This window comes from Macrotis lagotis, chromosome 4, assembly GCF_037893015.1.
Source record: "Macrotis lagotis isolate mMagLag1 chromosome 4, bilby.v1.9.chrom.fasta, whole genome shotgun sequence".
In the NCBI taxonomy this organism is placed as follows: domain Eukaryota; kingdom Metazoa; phylum Chordata; class Mammalia; order Peramelemorphia; family Peramelidae; genus Macrotis; species Macrotis lagotis.
In genome coordinates, this window is record NC_133661.1 from 172359934 (window position 1) to 172377325 (window position 17392).

The following is a 17392-nucleotide window of genomic DNA, read 5'->3' on the forward strand; positions in this document are numbered from 1 at the left end:
AGGATTTTGTTTCGAAAAATATTTAAGTGACATACCAAATCATTTATTTTTGTTTTGAGTAAATGTACAGTTGTACTAGAAAGCAGGGCCCCAAAAGACCACAACAGGTAGGAACTAAAGGGTGCTTTAATGCAGATAAATGTGAACTCTTGCCTTTAGGTTCAAAAAAATCAACCACAAGAAACTGAGAATGGGAAGCTGCTTGCAACTTCAATGTGTGCCAATAGTGTGGTTTTGATTTCCAAAAGCTAAAGCAATTTAAAACTCAATTTGGAGAACTACAGAAACAATAAATAATAACATTACTACTCTCTGTACTGGTCAGACCACTTTTAGCCATCACATTTTAAGAAGCACACTAAAACTGAAAGACTGAAATACAATGAGAGGAGAGAGACTAAGATGGTGAAAAGACCCAAAATTAAGTTATACAAAGGAAATGCTGAAGGCTTTGAAAATGTACGCTTGAAGACAAAACAGATTAGGAAAATATGACAGGTATCTCCATGTGAAGGTCTGTCAGGTAGAAAAGTAATTAGTCACATTAAACAGAGGTCCAGAGGAAAGGGTAGAAGTTATTTAATAAAGTTTAACGTAAGACAACACTTCCTAAATCATTAGGACTGTGTGAAAATGGAACGGACTGTCTCATATCCAAGTGTTCAAATCAAGGTCAGTTACCATACTTGTTGGGAATAGGCATAGTGGAAATATCAATGCAAAAGTTCAATTCTTTTAACTTAATCTCTCAGTGCTTGAATTTCCTCTTCTGTAAAATAGGATATTAATAGTACCTACCTCTGAGTTGTTATGAAGACCAAATGAGACAGTATTTATAAAAGAAAATTATAAAAAATTTTAGTTTTGAGGCACAATGGATAGACTGTTGGGCCTGGAGTCAAGAAGCTTCCAAGGAGTTCATATCTGGCCTCAAAAACTTACTAAATGACCCTAGGAAAATCATGTCATCCTGTTTGCCTCAGTTTCCTCATCAGTTAAAAAAGATGGACAAGGAAATGGCAAATTACTCCAGTATCTTTGTCAAGAAAATCCCAAATATCAATTGGAAAAAAAAAGAAAGAAAATCCCAAATGGAATTCACAAAGATTCTAACATGACTGAAATGACTCAACAATTTATAAAGTACTTTGCAAATTTTACAGAACTATATAAATGTTTATTATTATTATTATTATTATTATTTTATTGTAGAAAGTAGTCATACTTTGGATCAAATAATTACTATGGTTCCTTTTAAATCTAAGATTCTGGGGGCGGCTAGGTGGTGTAGTGGATAAAGCACCGGTCCTGGAGTCAGGAGCACCTGGGTTCAAATCCAGTCTCAGACACTTAATAATTACCTAGCTGTGTGGCCTTGGGCAAGCCACTTAACCCCATTTGCCTTACCAAAAAAAAAAAACAACCTTAAAAAAAATAAATCTAAGATTCTATGACTATATTACTGATTATTGGGGATTTCATAGGTGGACTGACAGTAACTGATTAATTCTTGGCTGCTGTAAATTCATTAGACCTCTCATAAGGAGCTCATACCAGAGGTTATTTTTTAGGATGCTATAAAGAACTGAAGGGAATGGAATTTTGCTGAAGACAAGAGGAAAAAAGGCAGGAGTTTGAGACCTGCCATCTGCTTTCCGCACACTATGCTTTCATCAGTATAGCCCCAAAATAATCATAAATGGTCAGAAATGGTAAGCATTATGAATTTGGCTCTTACAGAAACAGAAATAGTATACATTCCTTTTAGAAAAACAAAGGCCAAATAAGATGTGGTTATCCTCATGTTTCTAGACATTCCCGAGTTGTATTAGAAAGAAATGACAAAAAAAAAAAAAAATGACAAATAGAATTTATTGAAGTAAAGAGTAGGGCTGATGATGCTTTGCGGTATGACAGTGATAATACTGGGAACATCATCATGTATCTTAACAGGAATGGATATTTTTTCATTAAAAAAGTCACTTTTTGAAGAAAATGACTGTCCAAAGAAAACATTTATTGTACTAGATAACTCACTGCAGAGAATTCTGCAGTCCCACTGGGTCATTTCGGGGGATTCATAATTAATTGAATTTATGTTGCTATAGAGCAATTCATTTAAGGGAGAAAAAATTTCAAGTCAATTCCTGATATGCATTGGGCATGCTTTTTCCCCCCCGACTCTAATTTTCCACTAGAATTTTGAAAAACTAAGAGAAGGGGGAGTGGTTCCCTAACACTTAATAATGTAACTGGAGACATACAACATATGCACATGAAAAGGATTTTGGAATGCTTTCAAAGAAAATCGACAAAATGTGCAATCCTTCACATATGAAGACATTATAAAAAGACATGTATTTTAAGTTGCTTTTTATAGCACTACCGATATAGTTGAATGAATTTCATCAGTACTTTGTTATCAGGGTCATTCCCCTTGTGAAATACATTTGTGAGATGGCTGGTTAGGGTCCCAGTTTACCTTTGTGAGTCTGAATCATGAAAGAAATCATAACTCACTTTCATGGGATATGAACCCTGAGCAATATGCTCTAATTAACTAATCTAGTCAGAAATAAAATTAGCAGGTTAAATCTCACTAAGGTGGAATTCCTGGGAATCCAAATATGTTTTCATTCTTTGTTAGTTATGACACATAAGCTGATGTACAAACATTCTGTATTTGTGGTATAACTACTCTGAAATGGCAGTGAAATAGTATGCTGAAAATGATAGGGAAGAGGAAGAGAAACTGCTGTATTACAGAGTTGTCTTGTACAATCTTTCTTACCCCACCCACCTTCCACTTTTTTTCCCTACTTTATGCATCCCTGTTAGGTAGGGGCAAGTAAAGTTGATGGAAACTTTAGTATGTTTTTCTGACTAAGGCACTTGGCTATGTTATTTCTCTACCTAGGAACAATGAATTGCTTCTAAATTTCTCTCCCTATGAACAAAACAAACAAGTCACAAGAATCTGGCATTCCTTTTCTTGTTTAACTTTCACATGACAATGCCAGATAATAACTTTAGAATCCAACTCCCACTGTGGTGAAGGAGGGGGTGGAGACAGAGGAAGGGCCTGCCCTAACTTTCTTCACTAAATGTAATGGAACAAATCATGATCTTCAAAGACTCAACTGGCAACATGGGGGGGGGGGGGGTTAGAGACTGAAAGTCAAGTCCTTCTATCACAGAAGTAGAATGCATATTATTAGCAAATAAGACTCATGAATATCCATTTAGTGTCAAAAAATATTCTATTACAGTTAAATATAAATAAGCTTAAATAAGCTTATAGACTTAGAGCTAGAAGGGACTGCCTCTAATCCCCTAGATTGATTTATAAAGAACTGAGGTCCAGAGAGATTAATAGAATTTGCCAAAGGTCACAAAGGTAGTAAAGAAATAGGGAGTGAACCTGAGTCCTCCAATTCAGCACTCTTTCTACTGTACTAAATAAATACTAGGATGGCAGATTCTTCATATTGGATTATTCCAAGAAGAAAATTTCAGACAGCAAAATGTATACAACATTATCACTACAGGGAAATCCTCCAGACTTGTATATATTTCTGTTATTGTGAATTTTTATTTTTCAAGAATTCATTGTGGAAGGATTTTATCTATAGTATTTGCCTAAACAGATTATCTGAAGGTTGAAAAATAAAGTTTCAGTCTTAGTAAAAATACAAATTAGTTATACCCAAAAGGAATATGCATGTAGAATTGATAGACTTTTATTTTAGCTTAAGAAAGTTTTATTATGCAAAAGTCACAACTTTATCCTAAATAAGCATTTTTTTTTTTAGATTTTTCAAGGCAATGGGGTTAAGTGGCTTGCCCAAGGCCACACGGCTAGGTAATTATCAAGTGTCTGAGGTCAAATTTGAACCCAGGTACTCCTGACTCCAAGGCCGGTGCTCTATCCACTGCGCCACCTAGCTGCCTCCCCTAAATAAGCATTTTTAATTAATGTTTCAGTTTACAGAGTTATCATCAAGTTAATAAAGTAAAGCAACTTAGAATGGAATAGGCTGTATAGCACCCAACTCTAAGGAAGTCTTGAAGAGTAAAAATCTAAAAGTCAAAACAGTGGTTTTTACTTTAACCACAGGTCACTGCTAACCCAAAGAAACCCATGAAGACTCAATTAGCTTCTGGTCAAGCTATAGATTTAGGTCTGCTCTAGAGTAAACTATGGTTATTGTTATGGGCTACTTCACATAGAGCTCTAGGGTTACCTAAAACTGCTCAAAAGATGACTTTAAAATTAATCATTCTGTCCAGCCTTCTTTATCCTCTAGATGTCCTAATGTAGGGCCAAACAGTATTTGTCAAAGATTCTCTAAGGGGGAGGCTAGGTGGCATAGTGGATAGAGCACTGGCCTTGGAGTCAGGAGTACCTGGGTTCAAATCCTGTCTCGACACTTGATAATTACCTAGCCGTGTGGCCTTGGGCAAGCCACTTAACCCCATTTGCCTTGCAAAAAAAAAAAAACCTTAAAAAAAACAGGATAGGAAAATACTTTTTGTGTATTTTCATCTTACATTTAATGTTACACCTTTTTTTGTTTAGTCAACAAACACTTTCAAGAGGTTCTGAAGACAGGAATTCCAGGAGATCATTTTGCATACAAGTACCAGTGTCAATAAAAGTAAGAATATGGCCTGTAGTAGGAAACAGTGAAAGCACAATGATTTCTATGCAGAAAAGGAAAAAGCTTGAAAGGGAAGAATGGTGTAAAAATTTATTTGGATTAAAAAAAAAACACTTTTTATCCTCTCTCAGTAACACTCACCTCTGGGTCAAGGTCATCAAGAACAGTTTCCAGCTGTTTTAGTTCAGTCTCTGAAAGTTTACCAAGGAGTTCATCTTCATCAAGATCCTTGTACTTTTCCAAGTCCTTTCGGAAGGGAAGTGCCATGATTTGTGGACTAGAATGCCACTCAATTTTGGCCACGTTTATAAATCAGATGTGATTTCTTATTGTTAAGCTATGGAAAAAGTAACAGTGTTCTTATTAATAGTTTCTGCTTAAATCAAACAAAATCTACATAACATTTTTTAGATGCTTTAAAGTTGAATATTTCTTATTCATGTCCATATATTTTGTGTGTACATATAGATATGTTCATGCCATATATTATGTGTGTACATATACATATATATATTGTCAGCTTCAGATCAACATACACATAAAATCTATTATGAATTCAAAAGTGTCACTGTCTTTGTGGCAAATAAGTTTTGTTAAAGAACATCAGCTGTTTAGCATCTAATAATCCTGTTTGTCCTACCAAAACTCTTTGTTCACTTCTGCTCTTCTGTCATCCAACTTTGGGATAGTTCTCAATTCCATCAAAAAGTAGATAAAGGAAAGGAAAATAGAACTTGTCAGTTAATTTAAATACATTTTAGATGTTACAATAGCTTTGGAGAACAAAATATTATAAAGTAAATGTTTATGATGGAATTTCACTCTCAGATAAAATTTCACCTTCTGCAAGAAGCTATATTCGATTCATTTTTTTTTTTAGATTTTTCAAGGCAATGGTGTTAAGTGGATTGCCCAAGGCCACATGGCTAGGTAATTAAGTGTCTGAGGCCGGATTTGAACCCATGTACTCCTGACTCCAGGGCCAGTGCCTTATCCACTGCACCACCTAGCTGCCCCTGCAAGAAGCTATTCTCAAGCCTTCTTTAATCTTATTGCTTTCCCTCCAAATTATTTTATGTATAAATTGTCTGCAACTCCTCCATTGGGCTGTGACTTCCTTGAAAGACAGGATTTTTCTCCCTTCTTTGTATCTACAGTACCTGGTACCTAGGAGCTTAATAAATGCTAACTGACTGATTGATGACTGTTCTTCCATCCTCTCCATGGGTTTCTATGGCCAATTTCCTTTCTTTCTAAGAAATTATATAAAAACCTCGCATTTAAGGGAACTCAAAGATTAACCACCACTTTTCATCTTTCTACATTTCATGTTACACCCAAACTATTTGTTTAGTCAACAAACAATTCGTTGAGGATATGGCATTTCAAGAGGCTCTGAAGACAGGAATTTAGGAAGATCATTTGGGATACAAGTACCAAAGTCAATAAAGGCAACAACAAAGCAGGAATCCTTTCTACAACTTCAACAAGCATCTCTTTGAAAAATTCCAGTGATAAATTCAACTCCACCCAAGAGTAACCCACAAATAGCTCCAATTGCTTCATTTTCTGTTATCGGAAGCTAAAATCTTTTTGCTTCTCTGTAATTTCTGCCTCCTTTCTGGGACCTAACTACACCCATCTAACCCCTCTTCCATAAGAGAGTTCTTTCAAATACTTATAGGATCTATAAGATTTAGAGTGGGAAGGAACCTTAAGGATGATCTCATTCAACTACTTTTCTTGACAAAATTCACTGATTTGATGCTTAAACATGTGAATTTACTTGTTCAGTTTACAAAAGTGATTTAAAAACATGTTTTAAAAAAGAACCAGTCTTCTTTTTACTAACCACAGATGCCTTTCCAACTCCTCACAACAATCATATTCAACTAGACCAAGCTTTCTCTTCTCCACATTAAACTGCTCTATTTCTTTGAACTGATTCCAATGTAGCATGTTTTCCATTCCTGTCACCATCATGGTCCACCCTTTTTTGATCACTAATTTGCACATGTCCTGCCTAAACTAAATGCCTGGCACTTAACACACCACTTTGGAAGTAGTGTAAACAGAGCACAGTACCATGGAACTATGATCCTATTCCCCATGGGCAATGTACTTCTACCCAAAGTAGCTTAAGATCATAAGTGGGTCAGCATTTTTAGGTGAATGTTTTCAAGTATGAGTGAAGTTATTTTAATTATACTTCTGAATAATATGTTCATTTTTCTGTCACCCTGAAAGAGTTCTTCATGAATCTTATGTCTACTTCTGATAACAATGATAAAATAAATAAAACAAGCTAGAAGGAAAGTTAAATGTAGACTACAATTCTATTGATTCCTAGTTCAGCAATCTAAGAGTGGTATGTTTTTAGAAAGGTTTTTTTTTTGGGGGGGGGGAAGAAAGGGGAGAGGGAGGAAGAGAAAGAGGAAGAGAAATTTTACATATATATATATATATATAAACACACACAAAAATAAATACAGAGGGGTGGAGAAGTATGTAGTATTGGAAATGGAAGAGAGGGAGAGAACAAAAGAGAGAGACAAAAACTAATAAGCTGTCATGGATAGAATGTACTAAGTATAAATAGTTATAAATGTGCTTGGTTTTGTTTTTAAAAACTAAATTCATAATATTTTTTCATATCCCTTCCCAACTTCCTTCTCTCTGGTACCACCATCATCTCAATGATACCACTCTGAAACTTTCTTGTCATTTCTGATCTATCATTCTCCATTTTCTCCAAAAAGTTTCTACTGTTGTTGAGTTGTTTCAGTAATGTCTGACTCTTTGATTTCCTTTCCCACTCATTTGACAGATGTGAAACTGAGGTGGATAGGGTTAAGTGGCATGCCCGGGGTAATAGAGACATTAAGTACCCTAAGTCAGATTTGAATTTATGAAGTTGAGTCTTCCTGATTTCAAGCACAGCGATCTATCAATTGTGCCACCTACCTGCCCTAATATAGCTTCAACTAGGTCTAAAATTCTATATTTTGCAAAACTATGTCACTAGAATTCTTCTTCATCACCAATGGAACTGATTATTGTGTAGTGGACTGCTTTATGTGAAAACTGATCTTCTCTGATGACAAATAATTACTACAAATAGTAAAATAAAAAGAATACTTTTCAGTCTTAAAGAACAAATGCTTTATGGATGATACCAAAACTCAGGAAAAAAGTAGATTTTAAAAAGAAAAATTAGAAACATTTAATTTATGGACAGTAAAAAAAAGTAACAATTACCGTTTTAAATTTATTCTTCTTACAATATTTCTAATTGTCAATATCAGAAATCAATCTATAATTGATAAATTGGTTCATATGAATATTCAGTAATGATTACTGTATAACAGCAATTTCAGTATGTGTCAAGGATAATGGGAAGGTATTCAATAAATAAATATGCTAATAAAATTTTAAAAGAAATTAATTCCCATTAATTTAAGCACCAGATTCCAGTGGATAAACTCTGAGGTACATTTTAGTTCTAAAATCCTGCAACTTCATCTTGTTAAATCATAAAATTTAAACATGTGGAAGCTATTAGGAACAGATGGAATAGCTGAAATATTTATGTTCAATCTACTGAACTACAGAAACGTCAAATGTCTGTTGAAATAGAAAGGATTCTTTCAATAGAAAGAATTTCTTCCAATGTCTTCATAAGTATCTGCTTCAATTTACTTTGGTAAAGAAGACTACCAAATCATTGTTCCCCAGTTTGATGAATGATCAACAGATATGAACAGACATTTTTCAGAAGAAGAAATTAGAGCTATCTAGTTATATGAAAAATGCTCTAAATCATTACTAATTAGAGAAATACAAATTAAAACAAAACTGAGGTACCAGCTCACATCTATTAAACTGGTTAATATGATAAAAAAAGGAAATGATCAATGTTGGAGAGAATGTGGTAAAATTGAACACTAATGCACTGTTGGCAGAGTTGTGAACTAATCCAACATTCTCAAGAGCAATTTGAAACTATGCCCAAAGGGCATACCACTACTAGATCTGTATCTCAAAGAGATTGTTAAAAAAAAGGGGGAAAGACACACACATGTACAAAAATATAGCAGCTTTTTTTTTTTTTTGCAGTGGCAAAGAATTGGAAATTGAAGGGATGCCCATCAGCTGGGGAATGGCTAAACAAATTATGGTACAAGAATGTAATGAAATTTACTGTTCTGTAAGAAATCATGAGCAAGTAGACTTCAGAAAAGCATGGAAAGACTAGCATGAACAGATGAGTGGAGAACATTATCCACATTAACAGCAACATTGTTTAATGATCAACTATGATGGAACTTAGCTCCTCTTGGCAGTTCAGTGATCAAGGATAATTCTAAAAGACTTCTGATAGAAAATACCATCCACATCCAGGGAAAAATCTATGAAGTCTGAATGCAACCAATGCAAACTATGTTCACTTTTTTCAACAAGCCATTATTGAATTCCCTAAGAAAAAATCTCCAGGGCCAGATGGATTCACAAGTGAATTCTATCAAACATTTAAGGAACAATTGATTCCAATTCTATATAAATTCTTTGGAAAAATAGGTGAAGATGGAACTCTGCCTAACTCTTGCTATGACACCAATATGGTGCTGATACCTAAACCAGGAAGAGTTAAAACAGAGAAAGAAAATTATAGAACTATCTCCCTAATGAATATAGATGCCAAAATCTTAAATAAAATCTTAGCAAATTGATTACAACAAGTTATCATTAGGATAATACACTATGACCAAGTAGGATTTATTCCAGGGATGCAGGGTTGGTTCAATATTAGTAAAACTGTTAGTATAATTAATTATATCAGTAAAAAACCTATCAGAAATCATATGATTATATCAATAAATGCTGAAAAAGATTTTGACAAAATACAGCATCCATTCCTACTAAAAACACTAGAGTGTAGGAATAAATGGTTTGTTCCTTAGAATAATAAACAGCATCTATCTGAAACCATCAACAAGCATTATATGCAATGGGGATAGGCCTGAGGGGTGAAACAAGGGTGCCCATTATCACCACTACTATTCAATATCGTTATCAGAAATGTTAGCCTCACCAATAAGAGAAAAGAAATTGAAGGAATTAGAATTGGGAAGGAAGAGACAAAACTCTCATTCTTTGCAGATGACATGATGGCACATATAGAGAGAATACTAAAAAAGCTACTAGAAACAATAAGCAATTTAGCAAGGTCGTAGGATATAAAATAAACCCTCACAAATCCTCAACTTTTCTATATATGACTAGCAAGATACAGCAGAAAGAGCTAGAAAGAGAAAATCCCATTCAAAGTAACCTCAGAAAATATAAAATACCTGGGAGTCTATCTGCCAAGGCAGAGTCAAAAACTTTTTGAAAACAATTACAACTAAAAAAAAAATTACAATTCTCACACAAATAAAATAAGACTTAAATAACTGGGCAAGCATCAACTGTTCATGGATAGGTTGAGCTAATATAATAAAAATGACAATTCTACCAAAACTTAACTACTTGTTTAGTGCCATAACAATCAAAATTACTTTAAAGAATTAAAAAAAGTTGAAAGCAAATTCATAAGGAGAAATAAAAAGTCAAGGATCTGCAGGGATTCAATGGAAAAAAAAGTCCAAAAGAAGGTGGCTTAGCCTTACCAGATCTAAAATTATATTACAAAGCATCAGTCATCAAACCTGTCTGATATTGGCTAAGAAATAGAGTGGGAGATCAGTGGAATAGATTAGATGCAATAGCAGGAAGTTATTATAGTAATTAGCTATTTGATAAACCCAAAGAGTCCAGCTATTGGGATAAAAACTCTCTCTTCGATAAAAACTGTTGGGAAAACTGGAAGTTAGTATGGAAGAAACTTAAAATTAGACCAACACCTCACACCCTTTACCAAAATAAGATACAAATGGATACAGGATTTAGACATAAAAAACAATATTATATGGGCAGCTAGGTGGCGTAGTGGATAAAGCACTGGCCCTGGAGTCAGGAGTACCTGGGTACAAATCCAATCTCAGACTCTTAATAATTACCTAGCTGTGTGGCCTTGGGCAAGCCACTTAACCCCATTTGCCTTGCAAAAACCTAAAAAAAAAAAACACCAAAATACAATATTATAAGCAAACCAGAAGATCAAGGAGTAGTTTACCTGTCAGATCTATGGAAAGGGAAGCAATTTATGATCAAGGAAGAGATGGAGAACAACATTAATAACAAACTAGCTAATTTTGATTACATTAAATTAAAAAGCTTTTGCACAGATAACTAAGATCAAAAGACATGTAAACTGGGAAACAATTTTTACAACTACTATTTCTCACAAAGGACTCATTTCTAAAGTATACAGCGAACTGAGTTATATTTTTAAAAAAAAGCCATTCCCCAATTGACAAATGGTCAAAGAATATGCAAAGGCAATTTACAGATGAGGAAATCAAAGCTATCCATAGTCATATGAAAAACTGCTCTAAATCATTACTTATTAGAGAAATGCAAATTAAAACTTCTCTGAGGTACCACCTCACACCTCTCAGACTGGCCAATAAGACCAGAAAGGACAATGATCACTGTTGGAAGGATTGTGGGAAATCTGGGACACTATTACATTGTTGGTGGAGCTGTGAACTCATCCAACCTCTCTGGAGAGAAATTTGGAACTACTCCCAAAGGGCAACAAAAATGTGCATATCCTTTGATCCAGCAATACCACTACTCCTGAAGAGATGATGAAAAAGGGTAAAAACATCACTTATGATCAACCTTAATGGACTCGCTCATTCCTTCAGTGCAACAACCAGGGACGATTTTGGGCTGTCTGCAATGGAGAATACCATCTGCATCCAGAGAAAGAACTGTGGAGTTTGAACAAAGACCAAAGACTATTACCTTTAATTTAAAAAACAAAAAAAAACATTATCTTATTATGCAATTTTGCTATATCTTACACTTTATTTTCCTTAAGGATATAATTTTTCTCTCTTTTTTATATTTTTATTTTTTCATTAAAGATTTTATTTATTTTGAGATTTATAATTTTTCTCTCAATCTTACTTCCCTACCCCCAACCCCCCACAAAAGGCAATTTGTCAGTCTTTACATTGTTTCCATGTTATACAATGATCCAAATTGAGTGCAGTGAGAAAGAAATTATATCCTTAAGGAAGAAACATAAAATATAAGAGATAAGATCAGACAATAAGATATAGTTTTTTTTTCTAAATTAAAGGAAATAGTCCTGGGACTTACAGTTCTTTATGTGGATACAGATGGTATTCTCCATTGCAGACAGCCCCAAATCATCCCTGTTGTTGAACTGCTGGAATGAGAGAGTCCATCAAGGTTGATCATCACCCCCATGTTGCTTTTAGGGTGGACAGTGTTTTTCTGGTTCTGCTCGTCTCACTCAGCATCAGTTCATACAAATCCCTCCAGGCTTCCCTGAATACTCATCCCTCCTCACTTCTAATAGAACAATATTGTTCCATGACGTACATATACCACAGTTTGCTAAGCCATTCCCCAATTGGAGGACATTTATTTAATTTCCAATTCTTTGCCACCACAAACAGAGCTATTATATTTTTGTGCAAATGATGTTTTTACCCTTTTTCATCATCACTTCAGGGTATAGACCCAGTAGTGGTATTGCTGGATCAAAGGCTATGCACATTTTTGTTGCCCTTTGGGCGTAGTTCCAAATTTCTCTCTAGAAAGGTTGGATGAGTTCACAGCTCCACCAACAATGTAACAGTGTCCCAGATTTCCCACAACCCTTCCAACAATGATCATTATCCTTGCTGGACATATTGGCCAGTCTGAGAGGTGTGAGGTGGTACCTCAGAGAAGCTTTAATTTGCATTTCTCTAATAAGTAATGATTTAGAGCAATTTTTCATATGACTTTGGATTGCTTTGATTTCCTCTTCTGTAAACTACCTTTGCATATCCTTTGACCATTTGTCAATTGGGGAATGGCTTTTTTTTTAATATAACTCAGTTCTCTGTATATTTTAGAAATGAGTCCTTTGTTAGAAACATTAGTTATAAAGATTGTTTCCCAATTTACTACATTTCTTTTGATCTTGGTTACAGTGGTTTTGTCTGTGCAAAAGCTTTTTATTTTAATGTAATTGAAATCTAGTTTGTTTTTAATGATGTTCTCCATCTCTTCCTTAGTCATAAACTTCTTCCCTTTCCATAGATCTGACAGGTAAACTAGTCCTTAATCATCTTTTTTTTTTTTTTTTTAAGGTTTTTGCTAGGCAATGGGGTTAAGTGGCTTGCCCATGGCCACACAGCTAGGTAATTATTAAGTGTCTGAGACCAGATTTGAACCCAGGTACTCCTGACTCCAGGGCCGGTGCTTTATCCACTCTGCCACCTAGCCGCCCCTAGCCCTTACTCTTCTAATTTGCTTACAGTATTGTTTTTTATGTCTAAATCCTGTATCCATTTGGATCTTATCTTGGTATAGGATGTGAGGTGTTGGTCTAATCTAAGTTTCTTCTAACTTCCAATTTTCCCAGGAGTTTTTATCAAAGAGAGAGGTTTTTATCCCATTATCTGGACTCTTTGAGTTTATCAAACAGCAGATTACTATAATCGTTTCTTGCTATTGCACCTAGTCTATTCCACTGATCCACCACTCTATTTCTTAGCCAATACCAGACAGTTTTGATGACTGATGCTTTATAATATAATTTTAGATCAGGTAGGGCTAAGCCCCCTTCTTTTGCACTTTTTTTATTGAATCCCTGGAAATTCTTGCCTATTTATTTCTCCATATGAATTTACTTACAACTTTTTCTAACTCATTAAAGTAATTTTTTGGAATTTTGACTGTTATGGCACTAAACAGGTAGTTTAGTTTTGGTAGAATTGTCATTTTTATTATATTAGCTCTACCTATCCATGAGAAGTTGATGTTTGCCCAGTTATTTAAATCTGATTTAATTTGTGTGAGAAGTGTTTTACAATTGTTTTCAACAAGTTTCTGAGGGGCAGCTAGGTGGTACAGTGGATAGAGCACCGGCCCTGGAGTCAGGAGTACCTGAGTTCAAATCTGGCCTCAGACTTAATAATTACCTTAAGCTGTGTGGCCTTGGGCAAGCCATTTAACCCCATTTGCCTTGCAAAAAACAAAAACAAAAACAAAAACAATAAATAAATAAATAAATAAATAAAGCTTCTGAATCTGCCTTGGCAAACAGACTCCCAGGTATTTTATATTGTCTGAGGTTACTTTGAATGGGGTTTCTCTTTCTAGCTCTTCCTGCTGTATCTTGCTAGTCATATATAAAAAAGTTGAGGATTTATGAGGGGTTATTTTAAGGATATGATTTCTCTCTCATCATATTCAACTGAGATCAATATATACCATGGAAACAACGTAAAGACTAACAGAATGCCTTCTGTGGGGTGTGGGGGGGGGAAGGAAGCAAGAATGGGGGGGGATTGTAAAACTCAAAATTAATAAAATCTTTCTAAAGGGAAAAAAACCATGTTTTATGCTTTTTCTCTCTTGCTAAATGGTTTTCCCCCCTTTAGTTCTGATTCTTCTTTCACAACATGACTAATATAGATTGTACATATACAACTGAGTTTAATATACTTCCATATCAGATTACTTGCAATCATGGGGAGGGGAGTGAGAAGGGAGAGGGTAGGAAAAGCTTATTTTAAAAAAATGAATGTAGGGGCAGCTAAGTGGTGCAAATGGATAGAGCACCAGCCCTGGAGTCAGGAATACCTAAGTTCAAATCCCGCCTCAGACACTTGATAATTATCTAACTGTGTGGCCTTGGGCAAGCCACTTAACCCCCTTTGCCTTGCAAAAACCTAAAAAAAAAGAATGTAAAAATAATAAATAACACAAAAAAGGATAACCAAATCATCATTCAATTTTCTCATGGCTACAAAACTTATCTAAAATACTATAATAAAATAAAAAACAAAATTTGTGGTTTGGGAAGGTATTTGACTTTTAAGTCCCTTTATTACAAATCTAAGCTTATGATTCTTTAACAAAATAAGAAATATTAATTGCTGACTAATAGAAGATATTATGCTGTCAAAATAATAGCACAAAGTGCCTTTTCAAAATGAAACTTCTATCTATATAATTATTCCAATATGACTATTTTTTTTGTGGAGAAAAATAATGATTAAAGAATTTTCTGACTAATAACCAAAATCAACTAACTTTTATAAGGTTATTTGCTTCTAGAATAAAGATTCCTTAAATATAATAACTTCTCTCAAGCAATGAACAATGAACAAAACAGAGTAGTTAGAATGAGAGGGCTAGTCCAAAGGTAAGGGTAAGGTCTGGATAAGATATTTAACATACTAAGAAGAGATCATAGAAATGTTCACAATGAATGACTTTACTATACCAATTCATCAACTATAGCTTGATGTTGCTACTGCAATTGCCAACATCAACTTAAATAAACCTAGTTATCTGAAAGCAAAGGAAGTAAGGAATAAAAAAGGAAGTGAAACATATACAAAAAAATATTTCTAAATTTTTGAAAAATATTTTGTTTTTCCAACTACATGCAACAGCAGTTTTGAACCAATTTTTTTGCTTCTTTGTTTTTTTAGGTTTTTTTTTTTTTGCAAGGCAAAGGGGGTTAAGTGGCTTGCCCAAAGCCACACAGCTAGGTAATTATTAAGTGTCTGAGACCGGATTTGAACCCAGGTACTCCTGACTCCAGGGTCAGTGCTCTATCCACTATGCCACCTAGCTGCCCCTTGAACCAATCTTTTTGCAAGGTTTTGAGCTTTACATTTTTCCCTCCCTCCCTTCCCCTCCCAACAAAAAAAAAAATCTAATATAGGTTCTATTTATAACCAAGCTAAACATAGATCCATAATGATCACACTGTGAGAAAAGAATCAAATCCAAATGGAAGAAAGAAAACATTAGAGAGAAAAAAATAAGACAACCTTTAAAATTTTAAGATAATAAGCTTTGGTCTTCATTTAAATTCCAGTTTCTTTTCTGGATATAGATGGTATTTTTCCATCACAAGTTTTTTAAAACTGTCTTTAATTACTGTACAGCTGAAATGAACAAATCCATCATAACTGACCATCACCCCATTTGTTAGTATACAGACAAATCTTATTAAAACATCAGATCTGTTTTGCTAGTTTCCACCCAAGAAAGAGTCAGATCTGAACCTCCACTTATCTAAACTTGCTTCTTAAGGACTGGTTGAATTTAGAATTGAGATAGGAAACCTTTCTTCCTTCTTAAATCCCTTGATTAATGGAAGCCCTACTAGAAGTTCTGAAATTTCTTGGACCTTCCAGGATCCTGAACCAATTTGCTATTTGGGTTCAAAATGACTGCTGCACTGAAAGTCTATTTAACATCTCTTTTTTTTCTTGTGTTCAGTCCTACAACTTCTTTTCTCTCTTTTCTATCCCAGTAAATTTTTTTCTCTCTCTCTTCTACACCAGACCACAAGACTTTTTCTAAAGATTATTTATAAGAGGGGAAAAAGTATACACAAATTCACAAATAATATACCAGGAAATTATATCGAAAAGTAAGCATAAAGAAATTCACCATGGGGGCGGCTAGGTGGCACAGTGGATAGAGCACCAGCCCTGGAATCAGGAGTACCTGAGTTCAAATCTGGCCTCAGACACTTAATAACTACCTAGCTGTGTGGCCTTGGACAAGCCACTTAACCCCATTGCCTTGCAAAACAAAAAAACCTTAAAAAAAAAAAGAAAAGAAACTCACCAATCTCAAAGTGAGTAGACAGAATCTAACTTAATCCTTACCTAAAGTTCCCCAGGCCTAATTTGGCCCATGCCTTTATTCAGACCTGGAACCCAAAGCTGAAGCTTCCAGCTTCTTTGTGTTCCTAGATGAGAATGTCCTCTTCTCCTACACTACCCACCAAGATGATGTTGGCACTTTCTCACCTGGATAATTAATCCACTGTTCTCAGTCATAAATCCACTGTTCTCAGTCAATCAGGAAGCACATGGCTGGTTTTAAGTGCTGCACCCAAATAACTATATAATCACCCTTCTACCTAACTTCCCTTTCCTCCCTACTTAAAATATAAATAAGAAATACAACGCATAAGTACCACATGGTTACTATAAACCTCAAAAATCAGAAAAATTCAAATCAATAAACAGAATGAACAAATGCAAAATAACTTCTTTTAAAAAATATACTCTTTCCCCTTTGTCTCAAATATTTTACCCTTACCCATTCCTTGTCTAAAGTCCCAACAAAGAGGGTGTGTGTCTGTATGTGTATGGGGGAAGAGGATTAAGGATGAAGATGGAATACAATCAATAGCAACTCCATTTTCTTTCTTTCTTAGCTACCAGCCAGGCTGTTTCCTGTTTGTCTCCACCCTTCAACCCATAGTGCAGACATGACCTAACCCACTAGTAGATGTATGTGGTAAATGCCACAGTGATCACACCACTGGTATAGTTCTCTCTTTCAATAAGCTGTTTTTCCAGAACTCTGCTAAACTGATTGCATCAACAGCTTAAAGGAACAGATAGAAAAAGATATTTTTAAATGCTTTAAGACAGAACTGACAAATACTTTGGGACTTTTTTTTAAAACTTTGTTAATTACCTTTAAGACAAACTTTCACCACTATGATTGTAAATTAACTCAAATGTGGGAAGGGCAGTTATGTACGAAAAACTTATCAGTGC

The 17392-nt window shown here is 34.7% G+C and overlaps 1 protein-coding gene across 2 annotated transcripts in view; it reads right to left on the reverse strand.

The window, feature by feature from the left end:
- The window catches only part of TMOD3 (tropomodulin 3), a 95243-nt gene that overhangs the window by 56009 nt on the left and 21842 nt on the right, over positions 1–17392 (reverse strand). The window contains exons 1-2 of one of the 2 annotated variants that reach the window (XM_074234673.1): positions 16487–16617; positions 4803–4998 (exon numbers count right to left, since the gene is read on the reverse strand). In XM_074234673.1, coding sequence (XP_074090774.1) covers positions 4803–4928 — 126 coding nt within the window. In that variant the 5' untranslated portion in view covers positions 4929–4998; positions 16487–16617. Of the gene's footprint in view, positions 1–4802; positions 4999–16486; positions 16618–17392 lie in introns of those variants that run through there. The other variant, XM_074234672.1, reaches the window with a different exon arrangement.